Source organism: Ovis aries, chromosome 13, assembly GCF_016772045.2.
Source record: "Ovis aries strain OAR_USU_Benz2616 breed Rambouillet chromosome 13, ARS-UI_Ramb_v3.0, whole genome shotgun sequence".
NCBI lineage: Eukaryota > Metazoa > Chordata > Mammalia > Artiodactyla > Bovidae > Ovis > Ovis aries.
In genome coordinates, this window is record NC_056066.1 from 17,039,761 (window position 1) to 17,061,261 (window position 21,501).

The 21,501-nt window shown below is 36.0% G+C and overlaps 1 protein-coding gene and 1 long non-coding RNA gene across 3 annotated transcripts in view; one reads left to right on the forward strand and one right to left on the reverse strand.

The window, feature by feature from the left end:
• The first annotated feature begins 115 nt into the window (after nucleotides 1–115).
• On the forward strand, nucleotides 116–10,578 carry LOC132657611 (uncharacterized). The gene is made up of 2 exons (XR_009596029.1): nucleotides 116–444; nucleotides 2,825–10,578. It is a non-coding gene; the product is annotated as an uncharacterized LOC132657611 (long non-coding RNA).
• Nucleotides 10,579–10,833: 255 nt separating this feature from the next.
• Nucleotides 10,834–21,501, reverse strand: part of YME1L1 (YME1 like 1 ATPase) — a 30,184-nt gene continuing 19,516 nt past the window's right edge. For both annotated transcript variants that reach the window (XM_004014191.6, XM_012188210.5), the window contains 11 exons: nucleotides 21,170–21,260; nucleotides 20,304–20,456; nucleotides 19,589–19,721; nucleotides 18,771–18,833; nucleotides 16,670–16,782; nucleotides 15,676–15,831; nucleotides 14,635–14,786; nucleotides 13,871–13,997; nucleotides 13,704–13,777; nucleotides 12,584–12,670; nucleotides 10,834–11,238 (listed from right to left, as the gene is read on the reverse strand). In XM_004014191.6, coding sequence (XP_004014240.1) covers nucleotides 11,095–11,238; nucleotides 12,584–12,670; nucleotides 13,704–13,777; nucleotides 13,871–13,997; nucleotides 14,635–14,786; nucleotides 15,676–15,831; nucleotides 16,670–16,782; nucleotides 18,771–18,833; nucleotides 19,589–19,721; nucleotides 20,304–20,456; nucleotides 21,170–21,260 — 1,293 coding nt within the window. In that variant the 3' untranslated portion in view covers nucleotides 10,834–11,094. The remainder of the gene's footprint in view (nucleotides 11,239–12,583; nucleotides 12,671–13,703; nucleotides 13,778–13,870; nucleotides 13,998–14,634; nucleotides 14,787–15,675; nucleotides 15,832–16,669; nucleotides 16,783–18,770; nucleotides 18,834–19,588; nucleotides 19,722–20,303; nucleotides 20,457–21,169; nucleotides 21,261–21,501) is intronic.

The window sequence follows — 21,501 nt, forward strand, 5'->3', positions numbered from 1 at the left end:
AGCCTGTAAGCACAGACTTGGCGGGCCATACTGCCCAGTGCGCATGTGCTAGGCCCGGCGGCTCAAGCCTGAGATTGACTGTGGGCGGTGCCAGGCACATTTCAATCTAATGTACTATTTGGCTAAGCGTTTCCGGATGCTTAACAAAAGATAGAGCAGATGAGAAAGGCGTCTTTGCTGGAGCGGCGAGGAGCTTCAGGATGCTGAAACCTGTCCCCCAGAGCTTTTTTAAGGGTCTTCTAAAATACAACAACTCTAAATCTACTTATCCCTCAGCTTATTCCTTTCCACATCCCTCTTGGACCAGCGAAATTTAGCAAGTGTCTTCCCTGGTGGTTAAGAGGTTAAAGTGTCTGCTTCTAATGCGGGAGACCTGGGTTCGATCCCTGGGTCGGGAAGATCCCCTGGAGAAGAAAATGGCAATCCCATGGACGGAGGAGCCTGGTAGGAAACCACTGAGTGACTTAACTAAGGAAAACTGTTTTCATGGTTCCAGAAATTGTGGTAACAGCTATTATCAAGTGCAAATTTAGGGGAAACGAACTCAGGTTCTCCAGATGAAGCGAAACCGCGTTTCCGCATCTCTCTGATCCTCCCGTTGCCCAGCCTCCATCTACACATTTTCTTCATTTTAATTTTTTGCTTTAATTTTCCCAAAATCTTTAATCAACCTGTCAGGCGAGTGTATGCCCCTCAATTCTTTGTCTCCTCACAACAGACTTGGAGTGAGGGACATTAAATCCCCCTGGGAGTGTCACAGCTCTCGGCCCTTTGGCTCCTCTTTTTTAATGTTTGTTTTCCTTCGCCCTGAGCCTGCCCTATGCAAATTGGGCTTAGTCAGGAGTGCTGTTCTACCTGAAGTCCTCATCCTGGTCCTCGGACCTTCCTTTCTTCTATTTTCCCGGGCTTTTCCATTGTCTTTTAGCCACCGCCATTTTGGACTCCTTTTCCCTATTCTAACTAGCTAACAAACCCAAGATTTACTTTGGAGCATAGTGTAACATTTGAGAACTTTAAAAAAAAATTATCATTCACGTGTCCGAAATAATCCATCTTTTCTCATCTAGTTTAAAATACCACTTTTTAACTCTGATGTTCTCTTTCTGGGTTTTCCATTCTGTTCCACTGAATGGCCTGCTGCTTCTAGCATAGGTAGTATATAAAATACATTTTAATATCCTTGATAGGTCCAAAGTTCCTCCCCTTATTTGTCCTCTCCAGCATTCTCTCAGCAATGTTTATTTCTACATTATTTGAGATGACTTTTTAATCACCATGCCAGTTAAAGAGAATTCTCAGTGAAATTTGTATTAATTAGGTTAAGAGAAGTAATTTTAACTTGACAATCACTTGTATCAGTGTATCCAGGTAGTTGTTACCTCTCTGTCCTATTTTATGTCCCTCATTAACACTTGGAAGCTTTTTTTTTAATATGTAAATCCTATACCCTTCTTGATGTATTTATATCTGGGCTTTTTAAAATTTTTACTGTGATGGTACATGATTTTTCACTATAATCTATGAATGATTAGTTTTGATATCTGGGTATTCTTTTGACAACCAGAATGAAGAACTTTTAAAATTATAATCTTGTCATAGGAAGAAAAGTGTTGAGTTTCTGGTGGTACTTAAGGAAGCCACAAACTGTTGGTATAGATCTCACCAGAAAGATGTAATACTGATAATATCCAAGATTGTAAAAAATCAAGCAAATGCAAACAAGATGGGCATTTTAAAAAACTGAAGTCTAAGACCATTGCTACAAATTAAAAAACATTTAATATAGCTAAATTTCACTAAAATCCTATTAGCCAGATTTTTCAATAATTTGCTAACTACTGTGTGTGTGTGCACGCTCAGCTGTCTGACTCTAGGGACATCTTTTTTGTTTCCTCTTAATAGTCTTTGTTCATTTGCTTTATTCACCCAAATCTATCTCCCACTCTGAAGTGTGTGTAATCATCATAATGGCCTTGCAGAATATTATCAACTCCATTTTTATGAGGCATCTTATGCTCTATACTTGTTCCATCCTCTTTAATGTTTCCCAGACTTTAAATAATCTTTTCCCTTGTTTCCATCTATCTGCAGCTTGTGTGTTTCCATCTTTATTCCATTTCTTAGGAATAAAGCAAAACAGGTTGAATCCATACTGGCATGAACAGGTGAGTATATACCGAAACTTCTTTTAATATATTGATCCAGTAGTTACAATTGGACTAAACCTAGTATTGTGGGTGAAACAGAAGCAGGCTCACAAGTTAATAGAAAACAGGCTAACCCAAAACTCACCAAGTTCCTATTCCATTTGTTAATGATTTGAATTTAATGACTTTAAGACTTTTGATTAACCAAATTCAAAAGGAACAGATACCTCCATTGCACAAGATACACCAGCAAAATCTGAATGTATGGCAGCCTTATTTTACAGCAAGACAAACTAATTTACATACTTATTCTTCAGAGGCCATTTAATGCCATTTTGTTCTTTGTAGACTGAATGAATTGACAACAAATTTTGGGGATTAGTGACTCAGAAGCCAAGTGTCCAGACCTTCAGCAGAAATTGCTGCTGGAATGCACCAAAGAACTCTGAAGAGAGGCTAGGTCCCTGTTGAAATGATGTCTGGTTCCAGGACAGCATTTTCACTGATGAAAAAGCAATGAACAAAAATGAAAACAAAAAAAATTTTCTCAGAGGTATCCAGCTCAGCTACACCAAATGGTTTTGGTGTATGTGACTGGTATCAATTCTTGATCACCAAGCATTTGCTTCCTACAATAGCCCAGCCAAAAAATTATCTTTTGTCTTCTGCCTCCACAGTATTCTCCAGGGTGACCTATGAGACCAGTAAAAACTATAGTGATATCTGAAAAAGACTCTTGACGCTTCCTGAAGCAGCCTGGAATGAGGGTCAAAGCCACTATCAAGCTGCAGGGAGATTAGAACTACACACCAGGACTTCAGGTAGGTTGTCAAGATTTGGTTTACTCTAGTGTTTTTGTATGGACCAAGATACTCAAGGAGTCTTCATTAGGTCATCTCTAAACTTCTGTATTTCCTTCATCAAATGCTGTCTGGATCCCCAAGCAATGGAAACCTAAGACTTCCCATTCCCAATTTCTATGGAAACAGATGCCCTCTAGAAAGTTGTTGCCTAGAATACCCACAACTAAGACTCCTACTAAACCTATCTAAGATTCAAATAATGCCCTGGTGGTGAATAAGCACTGGAAAACAATATAGAGGTGAGAACTTATTAATATAACAAAAACTACACAAATCAATGAGAAATGGCATGTATTATTAATAAATGGTTTGGGAAAAATCAATTACTGATAAGAAGTAACTATACATCTCAAGGTATCACCAAAATAAACTCCAGGTTAGTACATGTTTAGTCTTTTTAATAAAAACCATTAAATATTTTAGAAGAAAATATGGACGAGTGGTATTATTTATGTTTAGAAGATCTTTCCAAAAAAATGGAAATTAGAAAATATCAGTACATTTGGCCACATAAAACTTGAGACCAAAAAATTTAGTATAAATCCAAATATAGAAAAGGAATGAAAAGACATAATTACTGAAACATTCTTAGCTTACAATTATGGAACTACATTTTTTTTAAAAAATGATCAAAGGATACCATTGGTTCACAAATTAACCATGGCTACCAGAAATTTTCTACTCTTACTTGACATGGATAGCAGTTCAATTTCATCATCTTGCCTCAAGACATTTGCTCTTCAGTTCTGTGATAATTTAATCCACTGGGATCTTGATATTCTCACTGCCTTACAGCTCATCAAATTTACCCATTAAGTGGATGACTTCATACTGATGGTACTAGGTGCCTAAGAAATAGGATATAGTTTGAAAGTCCTGGTAAAAATTTATGTGAGAATTTATGTTAACCCACTTTAAAAAAAACAAATCAGCATTATTGATTTAAAGAAATACTTACCCCCCAAATTAAGCACAAATCTAAACTATCACCTTGGCATCACAAATTTTTATAAAATATGTATTTACAAAATATAATGTTAACAGTATAATCAGTTCTAACAGTGACCAACAGCTTTGGTGGATAAATGAACTTTGTGATTTAGGATAGTGAGAAGCATACTAACAGCTCCCTTTTCTTTAAAAAGGTTTATTTTAAAAAGGTCTATTTTTAAAAATAAAATCTAACCAAAGGAGATATTTTACTTTCTATGTTTTCCTCCGAGAACTGTTTCTTCAAATTATGCATGAGGATTTGAGATTTTATGACACTAAGAAGCAGCATGAACTTAAGAATCTTAAAATCTAGCAAGGATGAAAAACCATACAGAAAATGGAACCAAACCACAGCACAGGTAAGCACTTACCTATCTGTCAACTTCTCAAACAGGGGAAAAAAAAAATCACATTGAAAGTGAGTGTTAGTCACTCAGTAGTGTCTGATTCTTGCAACCCCATGGACTGCAGCTTACCAGGCTGCTCTGTCCATGGAATTCTCCAGGCAAAAATACTGGAGTGGGTAACCTTTCCCTTCCCCAGGGGATCTTCCCAACCCAGAGATCGAATCCAAGTCTCCTGCATTGCAGGCAAATTCTTTACCATCTGAGCCACCAGGGAAGGCCAAAGTTTTGATAAATTTTGAAGTTAGTTTTCTTTGTGCTATAACAGTATAAAACACTATCTTTCACCAAAGTTAAAAATTAAAAATTGTGAACCTTTTGGCCTTGCTTTGTTAATACTGACAACATGCTTCTACCTGGCAGGTTCTATGCTTTCTCCCCACCAGGGAACACTGCACCAGCCTTTGCAAAGTTTGATTCACAAATTTCTTAGCAATCATTCGGTTATTTCATATTTTTTATTATAGTGGATTTAGGTTTCTTTTTGAACAATGATGCTTATTTCCTAATAATATAAAAAGAGTCTCTTTTGTCCTTCCTGAAATCCTTTAGCAACCATCTTCTTCAATCCTATTTTGTCTTCTTCCCCCATCTTCTCCAACCTCTGCGTCTTTCATCACCTAGTTCAGAATTTCTAGGAGAGCTATACAGACATTACTAACATCTCAAGTTTACTAACAACTGGTCTTTAACATGTGAAAGGAGGAAACTGGTTGATAAAAGATGAAATACCTCTTGTGTGAAATCAACCCATAATACCTTAAGGAATTTCACATGCTATAGGTCCTGAAGTTATTGTTTTATTCACTTAACGGCTTCTTCTATGTACAAAATACTGTTAGCCTGGCACTCAATCCTACCTTGCATATTCTATCTTCTACTCTACTATATATAAAATAAATAAGGACTTACTCTATAGCACAGGGAATTATACTGTATCTTGTAGTAACTTATAATGGAAAGGAAGCTGAAAAAGAATATATATATATATATATATATAACTGAATCACTTTGCCGTACACTTGAAACTATTATAAATTAACTATACTTTATAAATTATTTTACATTGTAAATTAGCTACACTTCAACAAAAACTTAGAAAGTACAAAGACAGCAGAAGCTTTGTTAGTTTTTCACACATGTATCCCATACATGATTATGATGGAAACTACAAACAGTTCGATCCTGAAAAATCTTATGAATTGCATCACCCAAAGTGTTCAAGCAAAAATCTGTTAATGTATCTAATCACCATTTTTGACCCATGGAATATAATTAGAAGGCAACACCACCTCCCACTACCCTTTGAAATTTTCACAGAGGTTCTTCTCCCAGCCCAGGTTGAAAAACCTTACTCTCAAATAATAAAAAGTCCAGAATTGCTTTCACTCATGAAGTACTTAAAAAGAATTTCGTCTCTAACTATAAAAACACAAAGTCAGGGTTAACCAGCTCAGCCACACTACAGGATGCCCACGTGCAGTAGGGGTGGAAGGCAGGCATGGCCCTCTTTAGCTTTCCTGCCTAATTCCATTCTTCCTCCTTTAGATGGCAGTTTATGGTTTCCGACCCACCAGGATCAAAACTGCAGGGAGTAGCAGAGTTATGTGAGATGCTTTTGAGCAGTCTGGATCTGGCAGTTATTTTAAAGCTATTACTCTCCGTGGTATTTCTGTGCCCACAGCTTTCTCACCTGTAACTCCACTGACTTAAATGTATGTAATCCATTCTGTTGACTTTTCTTCTTAGCTCTTAAGGAATCCAGAGCACCATCTCAGATTATCCTTTTCTGGGGCCCATCCACACCTCTAATTGCCCTTCTGTATAATATCTAACGTGGATCCCCTAACATGGCTCACTTTCTCTCTAGACCAACATTTGGTCCTCCGAAAGCATTCAAAAGGAATTTGTCAAAGCAAATGCAGAAAATGCAGAACAGTCTCAATACACCAGCAGTTCTTCTCCCGTCCTGAGCCAGAGTTACAAGTTTTCTTAGATTCCAGGTTCCCTGGGCATGTTACACACCTGCTTCCAGAAATGCAGAAAATTACATTCCTAACAAGCTCCCCAAACTAGGTTTTACATCCTCTCTCTTTCGGTAGCCCTCCCTCTTTGGCAGCTCTGTAACCTTTTCTCATGAAATGCTTTCTCAAATTCATAACAGATTAGCCACCCATTATATTCTTGTATGAAGCACTGATACATAACTAAATTAAGTTTCTATTTTAAAAGACAGGAGGGGGTATAGGGGAATTACATTCTTGCCTAAAAGAACAGGGATTAGTGTGACAGAATAGGGGGCAAGGGAGAATTTGCATAGAAATAAAAACCTCAGTTCAAACGTATCAACTCTCCAAAGTTTACGTCCATGACTAAGTGTTGTTTCTTTCAATCCAAAGATCAAGTCTACATTCCAACAAATTTTATTAAAATATTACATACTTACATTAAAAAAGATGCTTATAACTAGGCAGATTGAAATAACTCAGTATTTACTTTTGAAATGAGTATGAACAAATACAAAGACTATCTAAAAATAAAACACGTTATCAATTATCAAAAGTAGGTATAGGTTACTTGTAAAAATCTGGCACTGTGGTAGCTTTGAACAGATAGCTCTGAAAAGTTTGAGTCCCCTTGAAGTCTATCCTTATGAAGTTAACTTGGGTGGAATGTGATTCAGAATAAGTTGGAAAATTCACGTTCATCATGATGAGGGGAGGAGACTGATGAATCATCTCAAAAAAGCAGCTATAAATCTGGACGAACTGTTGAATAAAATAGCCATCTCAGCACTCTGGAAATGAACTGAATATCTACAACAAACTAAGAAGTGCTTACTCCTGACAACCAGTTCAGGAAAGAACCTGTGAGCCTGTGGGCTTCCTGTGTTGCCGCATCCTGGACCTTCGCGGGCAGCAGTTCAACCAGGGTGATGGCAGATCCTGGGAACAAGGCCTGCTGCCACTGCCGGAAGGGACTCACCTGACTTGATGCGCTGTAAAATGGTGAGCTCGAGCTGTAAGCAAACAGGGTTCGCTGAGGTTATAGTCCTATGTGGGGCAAACAACAGAGTAGCAAGGGATTTCACTGGAAGTTCTGGGAGGGAAGACAGCCATCTGGGTTTGATGAGCACTTCTAAATACTCTGGATTTACAGGCATGCAAAGCAGAAACTGGGGCCATCCACATATTCACAATTGCCCAAACCTGCACACATGCACAAGGGAGAAAGAAAAGGCCCACCAGAAAGCAAAGACCAGACAAGACTTGCAAATGAGCTGAACACTGAATGTACTTGCCAGCCCACATAGATCCACTGGCAGAGTGGAGGCCTGACTGATGGGGTTTGAACACAACCTCTGTCCAATCTTTTGGCTAAACACTAAGCTATGCAGTCACAGCAGAAACTGTTAGGAAGCAAGAGTTAACAATTTTTTTAAAAAAGGAGCAGACACAGCAGTGGCTAAACACTGTCATGGAGACAGATTTCACAAATTTACTGATGGCAAATTACTAAATAAGAACAAACCTCTAGGGAAAAATTTCAGAATCAGTAATTGCTACATTATCTGAAATTCAACAAGATTACAAAGAAAGAAAATGTACCCTTATTGAGGAAGAAAAGCATTCAGCTGGAATTGAGTATCTCCAGATGCTGCAGTTAGCAAAGATTTAAAAGCAGCTATTATGAGCATGCTCAAAGAACTAATGGAAGTCTTTTTAAAGAATTAATGAGACCTATGATGAAAATGTGGAGAAGGCAATGGCACCCCACTCCAGTACTCTTGCCTGGAAAATCCCATGGACGGAGGAGCCTGGTAGGCTGCAGTCCTCAGGGTTGCAAAGAGTCGGACATGACTGAGCAACCTGACTTTCATTTTTCACTTTCATGCATTGGAGAAGGAAATGGCAACCCACTCCAGTGTTCTTGCCTGGAGAATCCCAGGGATGGCAGAGCCTGGTGGGCTGCCATCTCTGAGGTCGCACAGGGTCGGACACCACTGAAGCGACTTAGCAGCAGCAGCATGATGAAAATGATGCAATGTATAAAGAATCTCAATAAAGAGATACAAAGCATAGGAAAGAACCAAATACAAACTCAGAGCTGAAAAATATAAGATGTAAAATAAAAATTCAGTTGAAAGAACAATCAGTAAACCTGAAGAATCAACAGAAAGTATTCAATCTGAAGGAGAGAGAGAAGCAATAAAGAAAATGAACAAAGCCTCAGAAACCACATCAACATCAAGTATATCAATACATGTGAAAAAGAATCCCAGAAGAAGAGAAAGGGCAAATAAATATATTTGAAGAAATAATTGCCCCAGACTTCTCAAATCTGATGAAAAACATTTATCCATAGATCCAGGAAGCTCAACAAATCCCAAGTAGAAAAGCCTCAAGGAAATCCACGCTTAATACCCATCAAACTGTTAAAAACACAAGGCTAAGGGAAACTTCTTGAAAGCGGCAATAGCTATTTACTATTAACATAATCATTACCATTGACACTGACCTCTCACCAAAAATAATGGAGTTTGTGAGATGACATGTTCAAAGTATTTAAAGAACAAACTCTTAATGTACTCTCACGTACTCCATATCCAGCAAAAATATTCATAAAAAAAACAAAAGCCAACTAAAGACACCCCCAGATAAAGACTGAGGATTTAAGATTATATAAAGCAGTAATTATGTCACTGTACTGTCAAGTTGTTATAAGACATACAAATGTAACATGACAACTATAGCACAAAGAAGAGAAAACAAGGAGATATATCAGAACGATGTTACTACACTTTTACAGAATTAAATCTATTATTTTGAAGTAGACTGTAATTAAGAGTGATAAATGCATATCATCATCCCTAGAGCAACTGCTAAGACAGAACTCAGAAGAGGAGGAAGAGGGAATTTCCTGGTGGTCCAGTGGGTAGGAATCCGTGCTGTCACTGCCAAGGGCCTGGCTTCAATCCCTGGTTGGGGAACTAAGATCCCATAAGGCAAGTCACACAGCCAGGAAAGAAAAAATACACAAGATTCATGTGATAAAGGACTTGTCTTCAGAATATGTGATCTCTTACAACACAGAAGACAACAAAACCAAAGCAGGGAGGGAAGATCTGAATGGACATTTCTCCAAAGAGGACATACAAAAGACCAAAAGTTCAGCAGAGGATACTCAAAATCACCAGTCCAAGGGCAACATAAATTAAATCTATGATGAGACTCTACTTCATACCCACTAAATGACTGTCAAAAAGATAAGACTGTAAGAAACGTACAAGATATGGATAAACTGGAACATCTCATACACTGGCAGCTGGACACAAAATTATAGACTTATATAGTTACTTTAAAACAGTTCATCAGCTTCTTAAGAAGTTAAACAGAAACTCAGCACCTCAGGCAGCAATTTCTGGAAGTCTACCTATGGAGACTATGGAGGAGAGGAGGAAGGGAGGAAGGGCCAGAAGAAATGGGGGCAAATGAAAACAGTTGATGAATCTGAATGAAGAGTATAAGGGATATCCTTGTATTATTCTGATAATGTTTCTCTAAGGTTGAAACTACATCAAACTTTTAAATTACCCAAACAAAAGGGCAAGAGTATCATGTAGCAAGCTCCCTCTATCAACCTCAATAAAGACCATAAACAATTTAAAAGTTACTAGAAAACTATAGGTAATTTTAATAAAATCACTTCAAGAATATAATTTGGTTATAAAACCAATACAATGTGCTCTAAAATAATTTTTCTACTGAGCTAAATAAAGTCATCTGTAAATCCTGTAACAACACATTAATATTTGCAAAATCTGACTGAAAAGTAAACACAACTTTCCATTTCTAACAGAGTAATTCAAAAGTTCACTCTGATGGGGACTGAGTTTTTGGTTTTATTTTGGTTTCATTGCCAAGCATAATTACATTGTTATTCAGAATTTGAGGTGTGTTACTTGCTTATTTAACAAAATACTGTTGCTCTGAAATAAGCTTCATTTTCAGAGTGATAGTACTGTTTTTAAAAAAAAATGAAAATGCAAGCTGCATTTTTTAAAAGTTATAATCATTTAAATTCTGATTGTATCTGTAGGTTCACAATTCTTCACTCTTATTTAAAAAAAAAAAACAAACTTTATATATGATCAATCTAGATCATAATTAAGTGCATCTTAATGAAGTTTCCACCATGAACGTAGAACTACAAGGTACCAATAGCCAAACAGCATCATTTCTTTATCAAAGATAAATGGTACTATCTAGAAACAAAGACAATCCTTCATGAATTTTACTTTGCCAAGTAAAAATACCTCCCAAGAGCTAAAGGCACACTTTCTATTCACATCTAACACTGTAACCAACCATAAAATCATTACTGATTTTCAACTTAATAACCAATTAACACTTCTCAAACAAGCTGTTTTCAATCCTGATAGCTCTTTATTTTCTTTAATAAATTTGCTATTTGCAATAGGTGTTCGTCATGAGAATAATCAAAATTAGATGAATGTGACAATAGACTGACAAAGTGTTTCACACCGCTGAATGATGCCGAGTCAAGAATGGGAGAAAGAGTTGCAAAACCAAGTCAAGAATGGGAAAAAGAGTTGCAAAATAAGACTACTTCAATGCTACTAATGGTCTTGCAATAAAACCAGCAATACATCCAATTCAAGAGCTATCATCTCACTTCCAACTTCTTCCCCTCAAGAACAATTTGAATCTCTTTGGCATCCAAAGTCTCGTAGGTTAATAAAGCTTCTGCCAGATTCTTGTGCTCTTTTGCATGAGTCTTCAAGATATGTTTTGCTCGCTCATATGAATCCTGAAATACAAAGCAGATATGTAAAAGGCAGAAACCTTAGAAGCAAAACCATAAATGGAAAAAAAAAAACCAACCCTTTATGTACTCTAAAAAAATGTATAAGATCTACTGATTTCTATCTATAATATATAAAAGCATATAAAAGCTTGGTTCCCTGCCAATAACTTTCATACTTTCCAGTGTTGCAATTTTAACCTCCAATTCTATCCTATAGATAATCAAGGTCCACTTACACAAAAAGCTACTGAAGAAGTAAAAGTATACACTACTCATTTGCTTTCTAAGTAAGGTCTATAAACACAGAATCTATCTCTTTATTCAATATACATGCTAAAAGTAAAGGGAGTTTGTTTGTTCATTTTGTCTCTTAACATTTCACCAATTTACTCAATCTAGAATGGCCAGAAAAGACACAGACTTTCATTCTTTTACTTGGTAACACACTCATTTCGCAAAACTGTTAAGTCTATCACTAAAGGTGATCTTTGACTTTCATATTTTTTTTGCAACCCACCTTGAACTTATCACTTAAATTCTTCAATTCTCTTTCCAAAGCGAGTGTGAATTAAGTTTATCAGTTTATGAATAATGGCAGTAATAACAGTTCAGTTTTGACAGTATCAGATTTGCCTATACAAATACAAATTTGAATAGCTAATCATTTTTGCCCTTATAAAAATGGATACAAAACATAAAAATGAATTTACCAAAACCAAGAAACACAGGTATATAAATATAATACACTAGACATTGTGAACATAACCATAATGTCCAAATGAATTAACTACATTAAATATATAAGTTATTAGAAATATATTATGGAATATTATAGCTAAAAATCAAGGATTACCAGTAAGTTTAAAAACTTCCTTGGAATGAACCCCTTACTTTATAACATGTAAAACTATCAGGTTTCACACTTTTAAGGCTCATGTACATTTGAACCTGGGGCTTCCCTGGTGGCTCAAATGATAAAAGAATCTGCCTACAATGCGGGAGACCAGGTTCAGTCCCTGGGTTGGGAAGATCCCCTGAAAAAAGGAATGGCAACCCACTCTACTATTCATGCCTGGAGAATCCCATGGACAGAGGAGACTGGCAGGCTACTGGCAACTGGCAGTCCATGGGATTGCATTTGAACCTAATACAACACATAATACCCAAGTAAGCCTGCCATCTAGTGGAAAGAGTACCTACCGTACGGTAGCAGTGGTGCCCCTATTAACTTTATGAGCTATACTGACATTTCTAAAGAACCATGGAACTTTAGCTATTTTGCATGCACCCAAATACTCAGGCATGTTTTGACTAAACAGATAAACAATAAAAAAACAAAGATTATTACCCTCAAAAGGATTCTGATTTCCTGTTCAATAGCAGATTGAGTTTCTGGACTCAGTTTCCCTGTATCACTGTAGGTCATAACTCCAAGCTAAAATCAACAAAAAGAAAGAAATTCAACATAAAAACCTCTAACTAATGTATGTAACAGAGGGAAGACTATACCATATGTAAGAAAATAAGTATCACGGGAGCAAGGACAAATTACAATGTAAAAATGCCCTTGAGGGCAAAAAAAATTCATCACTCAGTCGTGTTCAACTCTTTGCAGACCCCATGAACTATACAGTCCATGGAATTCGCCAGGCCAGAATATGGCAGTGGGTAGCCTTTCCCTTCTCCAGGGACTCTTCCCAACCCAAGGATTGAACCCAGGTCTCCCACACTGCACGCGGATTCTTTACCAGCTGAGCCACAAGGGAAAGTATAATACTAAAATGTACAGAGAGAATTTTAAAACCCAAGTATGGTTCTGAGTGGGCTTCAAGTTGGCAGTAGTGGTAAAGAACCTGCCTGCCAATGCAGGAGATATGAGACATGGGTTCGATCCTGGGTCAAGAAGATCCCCTGGAGGAGGGCATGGTAATCCATTCTAGTATCCTTGCCTGGAGAATCCCATGGACATAGAAGCCTGGTAGGCTACAGTCCACAGTGTTGCACAGAGTCGGACATGACTGAAGCAACTTAGCATGCATGGTTCTGAGTACCTTCTTGGAAAACTTTAGCAGCTATTCTAGTCCAGAAATTCACAGTCACAGTATATTGGAATTGCTTCACAGAGTCATAGTGATAAAGCAGATATATAGAGTATGTGGAAAAGGCAAATTAAGCAAGCTCAACAAGTAGATCTGTGATGTCATATGAACAGAAAACTAAATAATTTATATTTATATTATCATTTGGTTAATTCATGAATAACTGGTACTGTCTGAGCAGCTGGAATAGAAAGAGTGTGTGCCATTTCTCAGAAAATGAGGTTTAATTTATAAATAAGCTTTGTCAAATCCATTTGGAATGAAACAGGAAAACCTCTCAATTTATAATAGAACCCTCTCTCAGAAAGAGACACTACACTCTTCACATCATCATGTGATACATGAGGGAGGGTTAAAATTAGCTATTACCTTTTCACTCATTCCAAATTTGGTGACCATGCGCTTTGCTATTTTGGTTGCATTATCAAAATCACTGGAAGCACCTAAAATTTTTAAATACACATAGAATTTAAGTTAAAAAAAAAATCTTTAAATGAATGAACACAATTTGAACTAAAGTCATTATTTACAGTAACCTGTTGTAATATGGTCACTTCCAAATATAAGCTCCTCTGCCACTCGTCCCCCCATGCTGACGTCCATCTGGGCAAGCAGCTGAGCTCTAGTTTCATTCCACCGATCATTCTCAGGCAACAGGGACACCTAGACAATTGAAAAGCAAAAAGAAAATTCACACACAGTTTTGAAATACATATTAATAACCTGAATTATCATTTGTCTCTCTTACTTAATGCCATGATGCTGTAAACTCAGCAACATTTCATAGAGACAGTCATGGTGACTGATGACCAAACCAGAAATGTATAAAATGAGGAAAGCAGAAGTGCATTTTATAAATAAGTAGTTAATGCTGCAACATAACTGTCTGTCCTTCACTGAATAAAAATATTTAAAATGTCTATAATTAGAAAGATATGAAAATGAAATTTATGCTCAATGAGACAAAACTTGGAAAAACAACTGAACCAGTCATTATGATACATAATTTCTTCTGAGGGGAAAAAGAGCAACTACACAGTTAAGAATTATATTTTGTTGTCATTCCTGAATTAAATTTCATAATTTAAATATACTATCTGAAATATTAAAGATATCCTTTATTAGCAGATAAATTTCACACATATGTCTGAATTCAAGACAGTTGAGGAAGTTAAAGAAGAATGTATTAACAAACTCAGGAAGTAGCTGAATTTTCTTTTGAAATGTTTTCATCAGTAATTTCCTTCATAAGGTACTAGGAAGCATTATCCGAAAGAAAAGAAAAACTAAAGACACTCACATGTCCAAGTGTTGGCCCTCGAGGCATGATGGTAGCTTTGTTGATAGGCATTGCATCTTTAGTGTAATATGCAATGATAGCATGACCGGATTCATGATACGCTGTGATCGTTTTGTTTTTGTTATCAATTTCCACACTTCTACGCTCAGGCCCTAAGAATAAAAATTTACTTAAGTAAAATACTCCATTAGGAAGGAATATTTAAGTGAATGAAGTTCATATGCCTCAAAGTCATTCTCAGAGTAATATGATTTAATATCATTAATATTTTAAACCATCGTGAAAGTTTAAAAAATGAGTAGACTGCACTCTACAACACATGTAAACCATAATTTGTCAACTGAAAACCAAATTCTAAGAACTATAATTTTACTCCTTATATCAAAAGGAAAAAACTATTTCTAGAAAACAAACTTCTAACAGGAATAACACAACCACCTGTTTTGAAGCCAATTTAAATAATCTTTATTTTAATTTCTTTTTGGCGGTGGGCTTTTCTCTAGTTGTGGCGAGCGGGGGCTACTCTGCAGTTGTGGTGCACAGGTTTCCCAATGCAATGGCTTCTCTCGTTGCAGAGCTCAGGTTCTGTGCTTCAGCAGTCGTGGCTCCTGGGCTCCGGAGCGCAGGCTCAGTAGTTGTGGCTCATGGGCTTAGTTGCTCCATGGCATGTGGGATCTTCCCAGATCAGGGATTGAACCTGTGTCTCCTGTATTGGCAAGTGGCTTCATTACCACTGACCCACCAGGGAAGCCCCTTGAAGCCAATTTAAGGTTTAAAATAAAACTGAAATACTGAAAAAACAGTAAAAAGTCAACTATTCTTCAATCAGCAATATCAGATAAGAAGAAAAACACGGGCACCTTCAAAGAGTACAATATACGGTGTTTTTGTTCTGTAAGAGGCCAAACTTTGTACTATGTTTGAGTATATATTTGCATGTTTCTATACCTTTTGTTTTTATAACCTTTCTCTGAAAATTAAGAATTTTTTCTCTAACATAATGAACAGCATAACATAGGGAAAAAATGAAAAAAAACCTACCCATTAGGATTTTATCTTTGGAAAACTCTAGTTCCTTCATAGTAACCATTTCTTTTCCATCAACAGCCGCCTTTAATGCAGCCTGGTTCACAAGATTCTCCAACTCTGCTCCAGAAAAGCCAACAGTACCTCGAGCTATGATTTCTGGATCAACAGCTATATGCAGACAGAACACAACACTGAAATTTCAAAAGCAGTAATAAAAAGCTCTGCATAAAGAACTCATTTTGCAAAAGAAAAAAGAAAATAGCAATCATGAACTATAACTAAAAAAAAAAACTTTACTGAATTCTAAGAGGAAAAAGGAAAAATTGCTACTGAACAGACCGTAAAAATGGTCACTGGGACAAATAACATAAATTCTTGTACTTAAATAATTTTGTGAAAAACAAAGAAAGGTAAAGTTGTCAGATAACGATTTACAGACTTTCAGTTATCACCCAACCACAGACTGAAAAAACACATTATCAGTTTCATCTTGAAATAACTCTGGACACAAAAGTCCATGTTACAAGAGGAAACATGTTTGATTTTATGAACTGATTCTGGTACCTCTGAAAATACTGCAGTTTAATAGCTGCTTTTACTACTCAGGGGGGGGTCCATAATATTTCCATGTATTTTGTTTTATACTTTTGCTTCCTCTCTTTTGCCCCCAGAGTGATTACATCATGAGGTACTATGCTTATAATATACAGGCAGGTACTTGTTCTATTATATTTTAAATTCATCTAAAGAAATATTTATATATAGATTCATCAATTATCTATCTCAATATTCAAAAGAAAACTTTCTTTCAAATCGAAATTCAAAATTATAGAATCTCTGGTACACACTACTTAAGAAATAGACTTTAAGGACAAATAAAAGGAGAGAAAAAAAAAACATTTAAAGGAACTTGTCTTTTAAGACATCCTGAGTAAGGACCACAAACGGTAAATTGATATATTACCGCTTCACAGAGATAATGTTTGTATCATAGAATTAGACTTACACTGATCAAACTTTATTTTATTGAGGTACCACTTCAAGATTTCTGTTCGACCTTTCACATCTGGCCTTGGAACTGTAACCTGCATGTCAAAGCGACCAGGGCGTATTAAGGCACTACAAGGAGAATACAAAAAGAATATATAATTAATAAACTGTGCTGAAGGTCTGGTTATAAAAACAGGACTGACTTCCTAAAGAGAAGATGAAAAGTAAGGGCAACCAACATTTATTTTGAGCATAAATATTCAGATTAGTTCCTTGTAAAACCTGGTTGAAATAATAATTTCAATAACTGGAAGGCTAAACAAAGGTTCATATAGATAAATGTGTGCATCAGGATAGTATACAACCCTTCAGAGACAAAGACAAGCAAGTCTGTCGGTAAAGGAACAAATAATTCTATAGCAGCCTATTATGTGAGCCACACATCCATCTTACCGCTGTATTATAAAACATTAAACTAGACTCTTAAGCAAGAACCAACTATTAGATCAAATGGAAGTATGAATAACTTAAAAGGTAAAATCAATAAAAACCTTAACTAAAGTAAGTTTTACTTTTAAAAATGTGCTGTCTGCCTTCTGAATGGGAGAAAATAATAGCAAATGAAACAACTGACAAACAACTAATCTCAAAAATATACAATCAACTTATGCAACTCAATTCCAGAAAAATAAATGACCCAATCAAAAGATGGGCCAAAGAACTAAAAAGACATTTCTCCAAAGAAGACATAAAGATGGCTAACAAACGCATGAAAAGATGCTCAACATCACTCATTATTAGAGAAATACAAATCAAAACCACAATGAGATACCACTTCACACCAGTCAGAATGTCTGCAATCCAGAAATCTGCAAGCAATAAATGCTGGAGAGGGTGTGGAGAAAAGGGAACCCTCCTACATTGATGGTGGGAATGCAAACTAGTACAGCCACTATGGAGAACAGTGTGGAGATTCCTTAAAAAACTGCAAATAGAACTGCCATATGACCCAGCAATCCCACTGCTGGGCATACACACCGAGGAAACCAGAATTGAAAGAGACACATGTACCCCAATGTTCATCGCAGCACTGTTTATAATAGCCAGGACATGGAAACAACCTAGATGTCCATCAGCAGATGAATGGATAAGAAAGCTGTGGTACATATACACAATGGAGTATTACTCAGCCGTTAAAAAGAATACATTTGAACCAGTTCTGATGAGATGGATGAAACTGGAGCCAATTATACAGAGTGAAGTAAGCCAGAAAGAAAAACACCAATACAGTATACTAACACATATATATGGAATTTAGAAAGATGGCAATGATGACCCTGTACGCAAGACAGCAAAAAAGACACAGATGTGTATAGCGGACTTTTGGACTCAGAGGGAGAGGGAGAGGGTGGGATGATTTGGGAGAATGGCATTGAAACATGTATACTATCATGTAAGAATCGAATCACCAGTCTATGTCCGATGCAGGATACAGCATGCTTGGGGCTGGTGCACAGGGATGACCCAGAGGGATGTTGTGGGGAGGGAGGTGGGAGGGGGGTTCATGTTTGGGATCGCATGTACACCCGTGATAGATTCATGTCAATGTATGGCAAAACCAATACAGTATTGTAAAGTAAAAATAAAAAAATTTTTTTTTTAATCTTAAAAAAAATAAATAAAAATAAATAAAAATGTGCTGTCTACCACCCACCCCTAAAAGCTCTGTGATGTTTAAGTCATAAAAAGATTCTTTTAGTAGCTTTACTGAGATACAATTCTCACATCATAGAATTTGAAGTGGACAATCCAGTGGGTGTTAATAGATTCAGAGTTGTCTAACCGTCACAATAATTTTAGAGAATATTGATCCCTTCCCCCACTTTCTCCAGCCAGAAGAAACCCCAAGTCTACTGGCAGTTATTTCCCCTCTGTTTGCCCAACCTCTGGCAACTGCTAAATTACTTTCCATTGCTATGGATCTGCTTATTCTGAAAATTTCATATAAAAGGAATCATATAATATGTAATGTTTTGTGATGGGTATTCTTCACTTAGCATAATGTTTTTAAAGTTCATCACTGTTCTAGAATATATCACAAAAATTTTAATACTTACTTATCTAATGCCTCTGGGAAATTTGTGGCACCTATGATGATAACTCCTTCATTGGGTTTAAAACTATTAAGGAAAAAAAGTATCTTTTCACTGAAAGTTAAAACAGCACACACACAGAAATGTTCTACACAACTGTTTATCTTCAATCTTATTAACAGCAAAGAAAAGGGATTGTCTTTCTAATGCCCCAAATAGTAAGACATCACTAACTGCTTTTTAAAAGGTCAGTGCACTTCAGTAAAACTTGTTAACAATACATCACCAAATCATCTGTGGTTTCACAGTAAATTTTCTACTTAGGAAGAGATAACCTGACACAAAAAGCTTGAGTTCCTGACTAATTTTTTGAAAAATTATTTTCAAGTTTACCAACTCCAATTATTTACTCTTGAACTTTCAGAATGTCTTATATGATGTTAAGAAACTTCTCTGCTTCATTCAAAGCAAGTCCACCTCTTACTTTTTACATTATGGAAACCGATGCAAGCCTTTGATCTACAGCAATACTCAGAGCTAGTCACCAACAGTGCAGGAATGAGGGTATTCTCCTTGCACATCTCCAAAGAGATGACGACTTTCAGCTAGAATCACTGCTTTTCTGTCATACTACAGTAAATGAAAATTTTACTTTTCAATTTAAGAGTAGTTAATACATCAATTATCGATGATCCCATTAGTAAAACAATACAATAGTCAAAATAGCTTGTCTTTACTCCTTGCAGATAGGATATTCTGTTGCCTATTAACTTAAAATTTTTCCTATCTCTAAAATGCTACTAAATACACCACCAAATTCTCAAGACAGAAGATTCAATTACCCATCCATTTCAGCCAGAAGTTGATTTATAGTCTGCCGTGAATATGGATGCATTGGAGATTCAATTCGCTTCCCACCAACAGAATCCAATTCATCAATAAATATAACACAAGGGGCATTTGCTTTTGCTTCTCCTAAAGACAGAAAAGATTCAAGTAAGTTTAATAAAATCAACACCTTTAAAATAAAATTGTATAAATATTTAACAACCTGTAAGATAATTAAAAAGCCAATAAAAAACACTCATTAGGGAGCAAATACATAAAAGAAGGTCTTTCTTAACTGCTTTAAGAAGAGTAGTCTCAAATGAAACAAAAATTATAACACTGAGCATTCATTCTTCCTAGTCGTACAAACCATATACAGTCAGATTTGAGGCAAATACTTTTTAAATATATACTACAGAATTGATAAATAAGGTGAAAACAAAACATATCAAAAAAAAAGAAAACCCAAACAAACGAAACCACAGGTTTTCAACAGACCCCAGCCTCATCCAGCAACCTAGTGATTCCACAAACTCTTCTGACTAATTGGAAAGAAAAGTAATAGTTTTATTTTAGCCCACACACTAAGTTACCTGAGATTAGCATCCTACAATGGCTATTTCAACCAACTATCAAATCAGAAACAAGAAGCAAAGACAGAGTTTAAGAAACCCTCTTTTCCTAACATTAAGACAAATTATTACTATATGAAAGATCCTCTAGACCTACTAAAAAGATTTCTTATACGGCTGGCTCCCACACCCACAAACATCTCATCAAATTCTGATCCAGAAGCATAATAAAAAGGAACATCAGCTTCTCCAGCAACAGCTCGGGCAAGAAGTGTCTTTCCTGTTCCCGGTGGTCCAACTAAAAGAATTCCTAAAGGAAAAAAATAAACAAGAATGGTTCAAATTAAAAAATAAAAACACAATCTGATAAGAACTTAAATAATTACGAATTAATAAATACAGTGCTGTGGTTGAAGGCACACCAATGATCAATATTTTCAAACATAGTCAAACATATTTGTCTCTATAAATGATTCACTTTAGGACCTGCTTCGTAACTAATTTTCCTGTATTATTTAAATACTATTTACACATTGGGATAAATATCTGAATATGACTTTGGATTAGATAACAGTTTTGGATCTATGTTAAATTTCCTGATTTTAATAACTGTACTGAAATTGTAATAAAGGGAATATCCTTAATTCTTAGGCAACACATGATGAGGTATTTAGGGGCAAAAGAGCATGACATCTATAATTTACTTGCAAATGGTTTTTTAAAAATGTAAAGAAAATCAATTAACAAATAGAACAAAATGTTAAAAAAAATTTTGAGCCTGAGTTAAAACCATGGAGGGAATTCTTTGTACTATTTATTGTTGCAATTTACTTAAAAGTTTGAAATAACAAACTTTTAGATTATCAAAGAAAAAAGATAACAAAATAGTATGTTCAGAATGAGCACTTGTAAAATAGCAATTAAGAATTACTAATAAACTTTCATCAGGTAAATCTGAGAAAAGTTAAATTAGTGATATATTACAGTGTTTTGTCAAGTCATGGGAAAGCAAAGATACCTTACCTTTTGGAAGTTTACCTCCAAGAACAGTAAATTTTTGTGGATTTTTCAAAAATTCAACAACTTCCTGTAATTCCTGTTTAGCTTCCTCCACCTGAAGTGATACAATTTACCAAATAATTTAAAATATTAATTCTTACCAAGACACCCTCTTTGAATATTGTAAATTTAACCTGATATTAATTTCGCTTTTTGTTTCAGTGAAAGTATACAGAAAGGCCCCTTTAGAAATATTCACATAAAGGGTTTTCCCCTGACCCTCAGTACCAGATACATGAAATCTCCTTACATATCCCAACGAAACCCCTTTCCAATTGCCTCCTTTGGTTAAAAAA